The sequence below is a fragment of the Vulpes lagopus genome, chromosome 12, assembly GCF_018345385.1.
Source record: "Vulpes lagopus strain Blue_001 chromosome 12, ASM1834538v1, whole genome shotgun sequence".
Lineage (NCBI taxonomy): Eukaryota > Metazoa > Chordata > Mammalia > Carnivora > Canidae > Vulpes > Vulpes lagopus.
In genome coordinates, this window is record NC_054835.1 from 12357712 (window position 1) to 12371819 (window position 14108).

At 63.3% G+C, this 14108-nt stretch overlaps 1 protein-coding gene across 1 annotated transcript in view; it reads right to left on the bottom strand.

Moving 5' to 3' along the window:
* Window positions 1-13020, bottom strand: part of NOTCH1 (notch receptor 1) — a 43691-nt gene extending 30671 nt beyond the window's left edge. Inside the window, exons 1-2 of the mRNA XM_041724634.1 lie at window positions 12734-13020; window positions 11049-11130 (exon numbers count right to left, since the gene is read on the bottom strand). Coding sequence (XP_041580568.1) covers window positions 11049-11130; window positions 12734-12794 — 143 coding nt within the window. The 5' untranslated portion in view covers window positions 12795-13020. The remainder of the gene's footprint in view (window positions 1-11048; window positions 11131-12733) is intronic.
* Window positions 13021-14108: the final 1088 nt, after the last annotated feature.

The following is a 14108-nucleotide window of genomic DNA, read 5'->3' on the forward strand; positions in this document are numbered from 1 at the left end:
AGAGGCCAGGGGGCAACACCCCCCTCCCAGGCAAGCAGTGCAGGGCAGCTGAGGGTGTGCAGCCTGCCCACCGCGACCCAGGGCCCAGGCTTTCCGGCCCCAACAGCTGCTGACGGTCCTGCCGGCACTTTGTCTGGAATCTTTTCCCTGAGCTGCATCTTTGGAAGGTCTAAAATATGCTGGGAAGAGGAAGTGCAGGAAAAGCACCGGCTTCCTTCCCTGGCCCTGGGGGAAGCCCTTTGTGTGGGGGATGAATCTGCCCTCCTGGGAAGCCACCTTTCCCACCACAGAGAACACAATGCCCCCGATGGCTCATTGTCCCCATGTCACTCAGAGCCACCCCACCCTGGACGTGGGAAGCAAGCAGCTAGCTGTCTGAAGGGAGGGAGGGGCCAGCGTGGAGGTCAGCAGCTGCCTGCGATGGCCCAGCAGCAGGGCACGGGGTAACCCTGGTTGGCACAGCCAGGAAGAACAGGGTCCTCCAGGGTCATAAGAAAGCTCTGTGGTAGTGAGGCATGTGAGAAATGTCTGCTGTCCACCCCCCACTCAGAGATCGCACCCATGGTCCCCTCAAAATTCAGCCCCAAACTAGAGGCAGGGCTGAAACATGTGTCCTCTCCTGGGCTCTCCCCAAGGCCTGCCGCTACCCCAGCCCCTCTGCTGTCAAGCGGGGCAGAGCTCAGACCCACACCCCCAATCGCTCAGATGCAACGAAGGAATCGACAGACTCACGGGGCTACCGGGAGGGCTTAATCCAAAACTCGATTAATTAAGTCAGTGATTGCAGACTGAGCTCCCCACCAAAGCCAGAACCAATTCTGGCAACTTCCCACCTCTGCTCCCGGGAGCAGATGCCATTTCAGGGGATGTGGGGAGAGAAGGCCGCATGGTGATGGCCTGACCCCCTGGCTGGGCAGGGCAGACACTCAGGGGTACCTTAGCTCCTGCCCATCGTCTGGGGAGGACACCAAGGACCCCTCACATAGGTTCCAGGATGATGGCCCCAGTAGCCTCACCCTGCTGGATTCCCAGGATGGCCCTGCAGGTACACACAGGGTCCGATTCACAGACAAGAAAACCAGGGTTCAGGCACATTTTCCCACGGATGACCTGGATTAGAATGTGGCTCTTAACCTCTCCTGCCGCCAATGGTGGCCAGGAGCTGGTCACCTCGAGGCTGCCAGAGCAGGGCCACCCCCCTAGGGGCAGCCAAGGGTCCAGCAGGAGCTCCATGGGTAGAGGAGGAAGGAGTGTGTCCTTTGCACCCCAGATGCCCTGCCCAGGAGCCTGGGCTTCTCACCTGACCATCTGATCTAGGGCCCAGAGGACTGGAGCAGACAATGCATTCTTATATCCCACAAGCTCAGCTCGAAACACAAAACCCCGGGGTGGGGGCTGGGGTTCTGGGTGAGAGGTCTGGGAATCAGGAAGCCTCCCAGCCAGCCGGCAGGTGGGACGCTGCTGGGCCCTGGCTCCTCTGCAAGCCCTGTCAGCAGGAAGGTTGGTCATGCGGGCACTGGACCCCCGGGGCTCCCGCCCCCACGTGTTCATGTCCCACCTGTATGCGTGCACCAAGGCAAGCTCACACCCAGCCTGCCCCCCACTGCACGCTGCTGAGGCTCCCAGGACACCACAGGGATCCTGGCAGGGCCAGCGGTGGCTGCCTCTGGCTAAGCCGGACCACAGGAACATGCTCAGTATGGCTCCAGGGGTCACTCCCACCCTGCACTGTTCACCAGCCCCTTTCCCACTGGCCTCCTCTCCCCACTCAGGCCCCCACAGACCAGGCCCCCACAGACCAGGCCCCACACCCCCCAGGTTTGCGCACTGGCTGTGGTGCCCTAGGACACAGCAAATGCCAGAAGACAGGACCCGGGCTGGCCTTGAGGAGGCGAGGGTGGGACCTTCACAATCACCATCTGGGGACACCCAGGTGTCCTGGGACAGCTGGCACAGGTCGAGGGCCCTCTGGAGGCAAAGTGGGAGGGGCAGGGCCTGACCTGCCCTAGAATGACCTTGCCCAAATGCTGGGGCAGAGTCAGTCTCTGGGATAAGGCCTTGGAGTGTGAGGAACCGATGGGTTCCATCGGGGGAATGGGGTGGGGGGCACGTGGGACCAATCCACATTAGAGCCACGTGTGAACCCACACAGATGCTGACTTAGGAGAACCCCAGACAGGTGGTGAGGGTCACACCTTCACCTGCCAGGGCTCTGTGGGGCACTTCAGAGGGCTCAAGGTGCCAGGTCCCCACCCTCCCTGATGAAGAGGAGCTCGGGGAGGTGAGGGGGTCACCCACTCCACAGCACGCACCTGCCTCCAGCCTCCACCGCCCCCACGTCCGGCTCTGTGCCCACCCCCACTGCCAGCCCAGGCTCAGGTGTGCACCTCTCAGTCCTTGTCGAACACCCGTGTGGAGCCAGAGCCAAGCCCGGGCCCTGGGCCTCCAGGGAGGACACTGCCTCGCTGAGCCCCAGGCCACAGGCAAATGTCTTGACGTGTGGCCCAGCCTGGCCTCCCCACCTGGCTCCCAGCAGAGGGGCTGAGGCCCGCCTTGCCCTCCCTGCCCTCATTCTGACCACCAGACAAAGGGAGGGGAAGTAAGGGGGGGAAGCCCCGCCCTGTGAGAGCCAAGGCCCTGTCAGACAGGTGGAGGCGCCCTCCAGCTGACCCGGAAGGCAGAAGGTGCAGAGGTAGTCAGCTCACCCAGAGGGAGGGAACACGAGGCCCCAGGGGAGGGGTGATGGGCGGCAGGACCATCCCCACCACAGGGCCTGAGCTCTGCTCTCTTACTGAAAAGCCATCAGGGAAAAACACATACTCAAAACGCTGGCTTCTTCCCCAAACCTCTCATTTCCAGTAACTGCAGTTTCCGCTCACCAGCAAACGACGCAGAGGAAATGGTGGGAGGCAGGTCCCCAGCCCCAGGACGGGCCTGCTGTGCAGGCCTGGACAGACCTTTCCAGAGGCCACCAGCTGCTGCTCCCCCTGCCCCTGTCCTTCGGGGACTCCTCCTAACCCCCTTGCCCCCACCCCCCTTGCCCCTGCCCTGCTGCTCCTCTGCAGCCTGGCCCGACTGGTGGGGGGCCTGTGCTGCTCCCTCCCAGCAACTTTCTGTCCTGGGTCCCCAGCTTGGCACAATTGGGGGCAAACAGGACCCTGCCCCACCCCACCCCCCAGCAGGCTCTGGAAGCCAGACGGTTCACAGCTCACAGCGGGTCTAGCCAGGCACTGGGTTCTGGCTCCTGGGCAGACGCCTATGGCTCAGCTGTGACACAGACCGGGCCATGACCAACCGAGGGGTGAAGGCAGCAGGAAGCCAGCAGCTGAGTTACTGCCCAGGCCAGGACAGGTCTCCAGGGGATGGAGCAGCCGAGGGCCGGAGGGCCCCCGCCGTCACTTCCTGCCATCCTGCCGCATGACCCCCATGTGGCTCCCAGAATTCTCAGGGTGAGTGGGTGGGTGGGTGTGGGTGTCTCACAGGTTCTGTGGCCACTCAAACCCCAGCCCTTCCAGGCCTGCTGCTGTCACAGGGAGACGGACATGACCTCTGCTTGGCTCTGCCCGTGGGGGAGTAGTTTGCTCAGGAAATCAGCAGTGTCAACAGAGCAACAAGAGGACCGTTTAGCGGCTTAAAACCCCAACTAAGTGCAGCACTGGGGACCCACCGCTGATGGCCACACACCCCCTCCCCAGGTAAGCAGGGACCACTGGGCACAAGGTCTCTCACCCACTCGTGAGAATGTGGCCAGGACGTGTCCAGCCCCAGGCCCACATGGCACAGGCTATAACACGGCCACTTCCCTGGTGAGCATCTCTGTGACCTCCAGCCGATCATAGTGGCACCCACCCGGCGCCCAGCCATCTCTGAGCCACCTGTGTATGCATTGCCAGGCGAGCTGGCAGGTATCCCGTGGATGGTCGAGGGACCCCATCTTGGCAAGGTGAGCTCTCTGGGTGAAGGGTCCAAAGCAGCATTTGGGCCAGTGCTGTATGGGGCCTCCCACATGGAGGCCGGGCTGGGGGCTGGCAGCTGTGTCTGAGGGACGCTGGGGTTTGGGGACTGCAAGTGTGCAAGCTGGGCTGCCCCCCCAGCAAGGCCCACTGGAAACCAGGACCCCAGGTGCTTCTTCCTGGAAGCTGTGAGTCCCACAGAGAGCTGCCTCCATTGCTGGGGGAAGGAGGACCTGGGTCTGACCTCCATAGAAAGCCCCCAGCCCGCAGCCCAGGAGAGCTCAGGACCCATAGTACAACAAATGGCTGTGGGGGCTGGAGGGGGCAGGCTGCCTGCTGAGGGAGGCTCCACCTTCCCCTCTGCATCAGGGAGGAAGCAGGGAGAGGACTTTGCTTATCCTAATTCACTCTAAAGTGCTAATCACTTGCCATCCTGATCCCTGCTGAGCCCTGCCTGGGCTTGGGGGGAAAGTTTGGGGGCCACCTTTGCCAGAACGCTGCCCTCCTAGGAGCAGTGGGTGCAGGATCAGAAGAACCACTCAGTGGGGAAACAACAGGGGCAAGTTTCTGCCCCAGAATTCCACGGGTCTCGGAAATGCACAGAAAGGACCCCCCCCCAAGGGGATGAGTCAGGATGCTAACACTTGCAAGTAGGCCCAACCAGGAACCTCTCAGCCAAGGGCCCCCAGCCCACTCTGCTGCCCTACAGGAGACATGGGGCCTCCCTCAGCCCAGAAGGCAACTGGAGGGTCCCCACCTGTGTCGCCGAGCAAGGGACCAGGCACCTAGCCCCTCTCACCTTGTGTGGGGCTCAGTGCCCTCAGTAGAGCCACATCTGGTACCTCTGAGCTGACCCTGAGAATCCAGGAAGAGACTGGGAAGCAGGCAGGGGGTGCGGCTGGGGACCAAGGGCCCCAACTGCACTCCTGCCCTCCACCCTCTGCTTGGGGCTGTGCTGCCTGCTGACCTATCCCGCCCCTGTGCTCGACACCCACCCCCTCCCCACCCCACCCCCCCATGGATGCAGCCCAGGGCTGCAGCAGGCCTGGCACATGCAGGCAGGGAGCCCTCCCCATAGCACCAAGTCTTTCAGGCAGTGGGTGATGAACACACACACTCTTCGCAGGCCTGCTGTCTGCCCGGGAGTCTGGCTTTGAAACACTGTGTCTCCGCTCCCACATGGTGGGGCCTGCAGCGGCCTTGACCCTCCCAGCACCTACTAAATGTTCTGTCAAAGCCTTCCTCCACCACGTCCCTGCAATGCCAGCTCCGCAACCCCATGTGCCTGGTGGCCCGTGGGAGCAGAGGCTGCAAGTAAACGTGGACCCTGAGCCGGCTGGGACCGCGGGCGTGTCCAGCTTTCCTGGGCGACTCCCTCGGGGACACGCCAGGGGCACTAGCACTGCTGGCTGGTCACACAGGTCCAGAAAAGAATGCCAGTTCTTCAGGAAGCCATCCAACACCCACTGCCCCCACCTCCTGTGAATGTCAACCCCAGACCGTAAAGGACCTGGGTGCTGGTGCCCTGTGCCAAGCCACCCGTGACAGTCCCGGGCAGGCTGTGCCCTTGCTAAGAGGGCAGAAGCCCTGACGTGACGTCCAGGCCAGGTGAGCTCACACAGACACATAGCAGCCGCCAGGGCGGGACAGGAAACATCCAGGACGGGTACCTCCAGAGACAGGGAGCAGAGCAGGCCCTGCTAGGGCTGAGCCGCAAGGACGGGATGCACTTTGCGGGGCCAGCCCAGGGGAGGAGCACGCAAGGCTGCAGAGCTGGCACTGCAGGGGTGTGGCAGGAGGAGGGCCATTTTGGAGCACTTAGTAGGTGCTGGGGGCAGGCAAGGCCAATGCAGACTCCATGTTTCAGAGCCAGAGAGCAGCCCTGAGGGGAGAGCAGGGGCCGGGGTGGAGGGTGGAGGGCAGGGGGCAAAGCTCTGGAAGCAGACCACGCTGGTGGTGGCACAGCCTTGTAAACGTATTAAATGCCCCTGAATTGCACACTTGCAGTGGCTGAAACAGCAACATTTATGATGCATGTGACTGATCCTGGCACCCCCAAATCTACCTGTCAACCCCCATGTCCTCGGAGCAGGGCAGGGGGGCAAGGTCCTGAGGAGACCCAGAAGCCTGTTCAGGGAGGGCCTTCCTGGGCCTGCCTGCACTCCTCCAGGACACCTGGGGATCTCTAGCCCCTCCCCAAAAGGCACTCCTTTCCCTGCAGGGAACCCAGAGCTTGGCCCCAGACTGGTAGAACCTGCCCTGGAAACTGCCCTGCCGCTTGGCCAGGCCTGACTCCCCAAGGGGTGCCCTCTGCATCCTGGGCTTTACAGGCCCATCCCCAGGTCCTGCTGGGACACTGCTGGGGGGCGATCTCCAGGGGCCGCCAAACCCAGCTCCCTCACACACAGAGGGAGAAACTGAGGCCCACGGAGGAGATATGTGTCTGAGGGGGCACAGCCGAGCAGAGCCAGGCTGGGCCCACGTCTCCCATCAGCCCTGTCAAGCTTCGGCTGTCTCAGGGCACTTCAGGACCAGCAGACACATCCGGACCTACAGTCATGATACCCTAAAGCTGGCCGCCCCCTGAAGCCTCTGGGAAGTTATGGATGTGCCTGAACACAAAGGTGAGGGCTGATGTAAGCTGGCTTCAGATCCCCACCCCCACCCCGGCCTCTCCCCTTGTCGGCCTCAGTTTTTCCCACCTGTAAACTGGCTTTAAAGGAAGAGACAAGCAGAGCTGGCCACCCCCTGGAGGGGGTGTGGGCCAGTTGAGTAATGTCTGCCAGGGGTTTTATGAGGCCGGATAAAAGCAGCTGTCTGTGTGTGGAGTTATTACTGTTACGTTGTTGAGGAAAGCAATCTAGATGCTCAATCAGCTCTGCAAAGCCACATCCTTTCACTATTTATAGACAAGACATGAAACAGGAAAGGTGCCCTCCCCACCCCAGAAGGGTGCAAGCCCTGGGCCCAGCACTGCCTGGGGGGCCCCACCGGCCAGCCAGGCTCCCCTACCCGCCAATGGCACAGTTAAGAGGGGCCAGTGCTGGCTCCCGGGGGGTCCTGGCTCTATGCCCTGGTGCTGGGGAGGTGGAGCAGGGTCATTCCGCGGGCCCCTCTCCTGCCGCCAGCTGCTGGGGGTCCCCACACCCAGACCGTGCCTCCCGCATACCACTGAAGGACTGCTCCTCTGTCAACTGCTGGCCTGGCTCCACCCTCTTCCTGCTAAGGGCATAGTTTCCTTTCTCTTTTACAAAACAGATACTTATTTTCAGTGGGAAAACTGTTAGCTGCTGTTCAGAGGCTGGGCCTGGCCCCAGGAGGCGTCCTCCTTCCAAGGAGGTATGTCCTTGACATCTGGGGTGGGTAGAGGAGCGGGTCTGGCTCACACTGGGTTAGGTGTCTAGCACATGTGTTTCTACCCGGGGCCCGGAGGCCCCAGCACAGCAGACGCAAAGGAAACCCCACAGCAACTGTGAGCGTTGGCCTGTTCCTCCCCCAAGACTCCCAGGTGACTCAGTGGAAACTGCCGACCCAGGACCCAGGTGACAGGAGCCCAGGGCCGATGGCCAAGTCACTTCCCCCACCCCGCCCCCCCAGCCTCTGAACCTCCTCTTGGAAAGGGAAGTCGTCCATTAGCTTCCTTGAACAGTGGCCAGGGACAGCTTGGGGCCGCGGTTAGGATCGCAGGTGTCGGGGACAGGGAGAGGCAGCGCCAGGTACCACTCTGCACTCCACAACCTTGGTAGGACACCCATGTGGTGCCACAGGCTTGCTAGGGGCCATGTCAGGCCTGGGTCGGGCTGCCCCGCCCACGGCGCTTACCTCTGCCTGACTCGTCACACCCACGTGCTGTCGTCTGCTGCCCCACAAAGTCACCTCCACGAGGGCCGGGGCTGTCTGACCTGAGCCCCTGAGCCGACGCCCAGGGCACAGCCCAGCACGTGGTGGCACTCAACAGCCTCTTTGGAAAAAAGCAAAGAGAAGCACGGGGCAGAGCCAAGGCCATGGTGATGAACGCCTCAGAGTCAAGGAGCCCTCCCCAGGCAGCACCTCCTGGGTTCTCTGAATTAACTCATCTACCAACTAAACATTCGAGAATGAGGATCCTGAAACCAGCCGCGTCAGCTCAAAAGGAGAAGGCAGGGAGGCCAGAGGGGCGCGGACCCTGGTGGCGGGGGCCTGAAGCTCGCCGCTCTTATGCAATCCCCGCACCATGGCAGAGATCAAACGTGGGTCAGCCGCACATTACAGATGGGGAGTCAGAGTTCAGGTGACCTGATGACCCGGGGTCACAGACCTAGTGGGTGGTGGGGCCAGACCTCAAGGATGGGATGGTCCCAAGCTAATGGTCACCACCGGCCACCCAGCTGGTCATCCCTCCCAGGTGCTCACCCTGCTTCTGCGATTGCCTGGAAGATGCCCCAGGGGAGAAGACTTCCCTGCAGGTAGGGGGACTCTCTTAGCCACTCTGGGGCCCCAACGCAGGTCCGGGCAGCTCCTCTGAGCCTTTCACACCGAGAATGCATGCTCACCCGGACAACAGTCCCTTCAGGCCTCTCCCTCCCTCAAACAAAAGAGGGGGGCCCACTTGAGCATCCGCCCTGTGCACTGACAGGCCTGGCAAGGGCTGTGATGATCACCTGGGGCCCACCTGCAGGGCCACCGCATATGGCAGCTGTCCAGAAACAGCATTCTGCCCATAGGGACAGGCAGCCCTTGGTCCGCCATGCCTCAGCCACCTGGTGACATCCTGGGAAGGTGTTCACACTAATCCTGAGCCCTGCAGCCACCTAACTGGTGGCTTCTGGGAGAAGGTTCCTTCTTTTTGGGGTGGAAACATGATTCACCAGGTACTAACATGCTTGGCCCTGTGACACCACCGTTTCCCATATCTGATCCACAGGGAGCCAGCAAACCAACACAGAAAGTCAAAGAGCTTCCTGAGAGTCCAGGATGAGCACTACAGAATTGCAACTCATACTCTCAGGTTGGCACCCTAACACCTTTGAGAAAAGAAGGTGCTTTGCTGCTCAGCCAGGAGAGTGGGGCCTCCCACACTGGCAGATGTTCTGGGGTCTCAAGGGAACAGAAGGTCCCAGCAGAGGGCACAGGCCACGGGGTAGAGGGAACCACGGCCCCTCACAGCAGTGGCCACAAGTGGCCTCTCCATGGCGGGGCCTGGCTGGAACCCTGTCCCGGCTCTGGTCCCTGGCCTCCAACACAGTGCCACCCAGAGGTAGGGCCTCTGAGGATGGTGCTTCCGTTCCGCCTTCTAAGTGGATCTGTGGGGTATGCACAATGGGGTCTCTGTGGGCCGAGTCTGGCTGAGTGCCAGGCGGGACTGAGGCAGGCTTCCCGCCAAGGAGAGGGGGGGAGCACCAGGCCCCGGGGAAGAGACAAGGCCAGCACCCAAGCCCTGAGCAGTGGCCAGGCTTGGGCAGGCAGGCTCTAGGATTGAGGGGCAGGAGAACATGCTGCACTATTGCCCTGTCCCCTTGAAGTGTCTCACTCCAATGCCAAGGAGGGGGCTGCAATATCCTGCACCCCAAGGCATCCCCTTGTGGCCCAGGCTCAGCCCCCAGACACCCCAGTGTCCCCTGGGGCTGGGCTGTCCCTGCTCCTCGGTGGCAGAGATAGGAGACCACTCCCACCCTCCCCAGCACAGCACCCCTCCTGCCTTCCCAAAGCGCTCGGCAGAAGTACAGAGACACCCCCCCCCCACGCCCCATGGGTGAGCGGGCAGTCAGAGCAGGCACAGGGCCGGCGGGAAGGGAGTCGTGCATTCTGGGAAGCCACGCATAATTAATCACACGGCATTAATCCGCCTCCCAACAATAGCCACTGCGCTTCCCCTGAATCCCAGCTGTCGGTCTCTGAATGAAAGGAAACAAGATTTAGGGCATCAAGCGTCGGTGAGGCTTCTGGAGGAAAAGAAAAAGGCCCCAAAAAAGCAAAAAAAAAAAAAAAAAAAAAAAAGTAGTGTGCATTCATTAGCGTCTGACAAAGACACAATCCTCTTTGTCTATTAAACTGCTCACAGACCTGTTTAATTGGCTTCAGTTTGGGGAGGGTGGGGGCAGCGAAGGAGGGGCTGCCTGCCCACGGGCCAAGGGTTGTCAGGGGAAGGGGCCCTCGGCAGTGGGAATGCAGCACGCTGAGGAGGACCCAGGACCGGCTGGGGAGCCCTTGCTTCCTTTGTGCAACCCCCCCGCCCCCCCGCCCTGCACCCCGGCGGGAGGAGGGGACCTTTTTCCAGCCACCAAACACCTCCTTGTATTCCCATCAAGGAAGAAGTCAAGCTGAAGGGCACCAGCCGCAACAGAAAAACTTTGGTGAGGCCGCTGCGCAGGGGCAGGCAGGGCACACAGGCGAGGGTGCATGGGCAGGCAGGGTGCGGACTCTAACAGGACTCTCCGACCGAGGCAGGGGCGCCCCTGCAGGACACACACATTCCCACTCCAGCTGCGGACCAGCCCAGCGGGTGATGGGCCGGATGGCAGCAGGGCTGAAGCTACAGATGCCAAGACAAAGACCAAGCTCTGGCAGGTACACTCCCACCCACCCCTAACCTATGACATGGGCTCCCGAAGAGTTCCCCAACCTCACCTGAGGTTGGAGAGGGGGTGCTAGAGGCCGCAGAGGGCCCAGAGGAGTGGGGCTGAAACAGCCCATTTCTGTGAGGGTCAGCACTGGCTGATCTTCGGGAGGCACCCCCATGGGCAGGGCGGTGGGGACCCGGCTTCTCTAAAGGTCCACAGCCTCCCCTAGCAGGGCAGTCGTTTCTCAGAGACTTTAGGAAGAAACGGGGTACCGGGAATCCCCACCTAGCACCCCAGGAGTCCAAGGTGGTGCACAAGGCGTGCTCGAACCTCCAGCGGCCAGACCAGCTCCACACGCAGCATAATTGCTGGTGATTAAGTAATTGCCAGACTTTGTCCAATAAAAGTAGCACGTGACCGCGCCCAGCCTTCTGGGCCATCTCCAGAAGACAATGGCCTAGTGTTCTGTCCCTGCTGGCCCCTGCTTCAGAAGGCAGGGGCTCTGCTCCCGACAAAAGCAACAGGTCCCCACAGGGGCGCAGGGGTGCGTACTCACACACAGGCTTCTGTGCCGTTGAGGAACACTTCACACTTCCCGCCATTCAAGCAGCTCTCACTGGGCTGGGAACATCGCAGACCTGGGAGGGGCGAGGCAAGAGATCAGCCTGGGTGGCACAAGGGCCCTCAGCCCAGGGAAAGGCCCACCCCAAGGGGTACAGCAGCCCCTCACCTAGACAGCTCTGCCTCATCACGGGGTTGCTGGGGGCAGGGGACCTCAGGAACCCTCCCAAATGGGGACCCCAAAGGGCTTCCACACTCTGCCCAGAGTTCTGTAGTCAGAAACGGGGCAGGGGGTGGGGAGGGCAACAGGTTGGCAGGGTGGCAGGTGGACAGGTCATGCTCCATATGGGCCAAGGAGGCCTGAAATGCCATCTGGACAACAATGAAGGGAATCTGAGATGTCCCTGGGCCACTCTTCCAAACTCTGCACCCCCAACCCATCTTCAACGGGGAGCCCAACTGGGCTGGGGCCCCATCCAGCCACCAAGATTGTCTTGCAGTTCAAACATGTTCTGGGAGAGGGCGGTGCTGAGGGGTGGGGTGGCCACACTGCCCCCCACCCCAGCTCGTGGGAAAAGGCGACAGCTGCAAAGCTCAACGCCCCGCCCGCGGAAAAAGCGCCAGCCTCGGAATCAGAGCAGCCCATTGTCAACAGGGCCGCCTCCTGGGGCAGTGGGGCTGCACCTCGGGGACCCGGAGCCGCCTCCAGGACACCCAATACCTGCTCTGCGTCGGGCACCCCCAGATACACCCAGGGGAGGAGGATGGAGATGCCCTATTTGGAAAGAATTTGACCCCATTCCCAAGAAGGGATTAATCCAGTTGTTACCTCCCCGTGGTACCAGCGACCTGTGAATTAAGCCCCTGGGGGGGGGGTGCAGGTAGGGATGTGACTTGGAACCCCACCTTCCGGAAGCAGGGAGCTAATTCTCCCCACGAACTTTCAGGGGAAGAGAGGACTCGGTCACCACTGGGTCCCTGATGTGAAGTGGAGAGAGAAGCGTTCCTTCTCCACGGCCTCTCAGCCCTCGCTACATTTCTAAACTTGAACTCCGCAAAGTGAAAGTCAGGCCGGTAGGGGCTGGGTGTTCCGCACCCCGCACCGCCCCCCCACCGGCAAGCTGCGTGGGAGCGGGGACGGGGGTGGCGGTCGGGCGCGGGAAGGGGGTGCTGCGTCCGCCCCCCTCGCCAGCCCTCCTGAGCGCTGAGGCCGCCCGGCCGCACCCGCCCCGCACTGCTCCGTAAGGGCAGCGCGGCGCCTGGACCCCACGCTCCGCGCCCGGCATCCGCCCCCGGCGCGGGCCAGAGGCGACGAAAAAGATAAATGGTCCCCAAAGCAACAGGAAACCAAAACCGACTCGATTCAAATCGAAAAGGAGTAGGCAGCCAGCCCGCCTGCCCCGGCGGCAAGCCCCACGCGTGGCTGACGGAGGGCGAGCCCAGGGCTGGGCCCGCCGGGGTCCCAGGCGCTCCGAGCGCCCGCGCCCGGCTCCCTTCACACCGGCTCCGCGCGCGGGCGGCGCGAGCCCTTCCCGCCGGTCCTTCTCCTGCGCCCGGGGTCGCCCCGCGCCCCTCTCCCACCCCTGCCGCCGGCTCCGGGCCGGCCGGGGCGCGCGCGCAGGGCGCCGCCAAAGTTTCCGAAGGGCGCAGAAAGTTGCGGGCTCGCGGGCGGGCGCCTACCTCGTGCGGCGAGCGCGGGCAGCAGCGCCAGGCAGAGCAGGGGAGGCAGGAGCGGCGGCATGCCTGCCCGCCCGCTGCCCGCTGCCCGCTGCCCGCGGCGGCCTCCCGAGCCGGGACAGGGGCTGCCGCGCACGGGGCGCGCCGGACGGTCCCACGGGCGGCGGCGGCGGCGGCGGCGGCGGCGGCTCCCGGCTTCCCGGCGGGCGGGCGACGCGGGGCCCTCACGGCCTCGGGCCCGGCTCGCGCCCCGGCTCGTTCCTCCGCTGCGCTCGCGCCCGAGCCCGCGCCCCGCGCCCCTGCGCTCCCTCCCGCGGCCGAGGCACTAGTGAGGCGCAGGCCGCGGTGCGCTCCGCCCCCCCTCCGGCCCCGCCCCTCGGGCCCGCCCTGCCGATCCCTCCGCACCCCGCGCCCGCGCCCGCGCCCTCGCCGGCTGCGCCCCTGCGTGCACCGCGACCTCCCCGCGTCTCCCCGCAGCTGGGCGCGCCTCGGACGCCCGGGCCCTCGGGGGCTGCGGGCCGCGGCGGGGCGAAGGGGCGCCGGAGGTCGGACCTAGGGACTACTTCTTGTTCGAAAGTTTTCAGCGGCAAAAAGTTTGGTTCAGGACTGCGGAAGGATCCGCCTCTGACTTTGGCCGCGCTCGGCGACAATTGACAAAGATTTGCATCTCAATAGCGGAGGAGGTGCGAGCGGAGTGGGGCGAGCGGGGCCTAGGGGTACCGTGCGCGGCTGAGGAGCTGGGAGGAGCGGCCAAGGCCTGTGGGGGACCCGGGGCCGGGACTGGAGCTCGGGGAGCACTCGTGCCGCCCGCGGCCGTAGGGAAGCCCCCGACCCAGGGGCTCTGAGGTCCCCGTGGCGAGCCTCCAGGAGACAGGCCGGGCACTTGACCCCCAGGGATGGCGGCGCCGGGGCCTCTGTTTCTGGAAAGAGTGGTCTGGGTGCCCCAGTGAAACCACCTGGGGCCAACGGCTGCCCAACGGACTGCGCTACTACTCCCCCAGGAGGGACCCGCCTCCAGACGCTCTTGCTCGCCGACCAGCCCCTTCTCCGGGCGCCTCCCTTTCAGATGCCCGGCACGCACACGAGTCCAGCAGACCCTCTGCGAGCCCCAGGGCAGCCCTGGGCCCCTCCCACGTGCTCCTTCCGGATGATTTATTTCTCCGCCACGATGCCAGATTTGGGCATCCTGTGCCAAGTGGGGTTAAGCTCTGGACATTCCAGATGCCTGCCACGGCCCCTGCTGAAACCAAAGTTCATGGCCTGGCCCTAGGGACAGACACCCCCATCCCAACAAAGGTTGGTCAGCACCGTGGGAGGAGGTACCAACCACCCAGCCGCTCATGCCCACGGCCCTCTGGAGTGGGTGATGCCAGGCTGA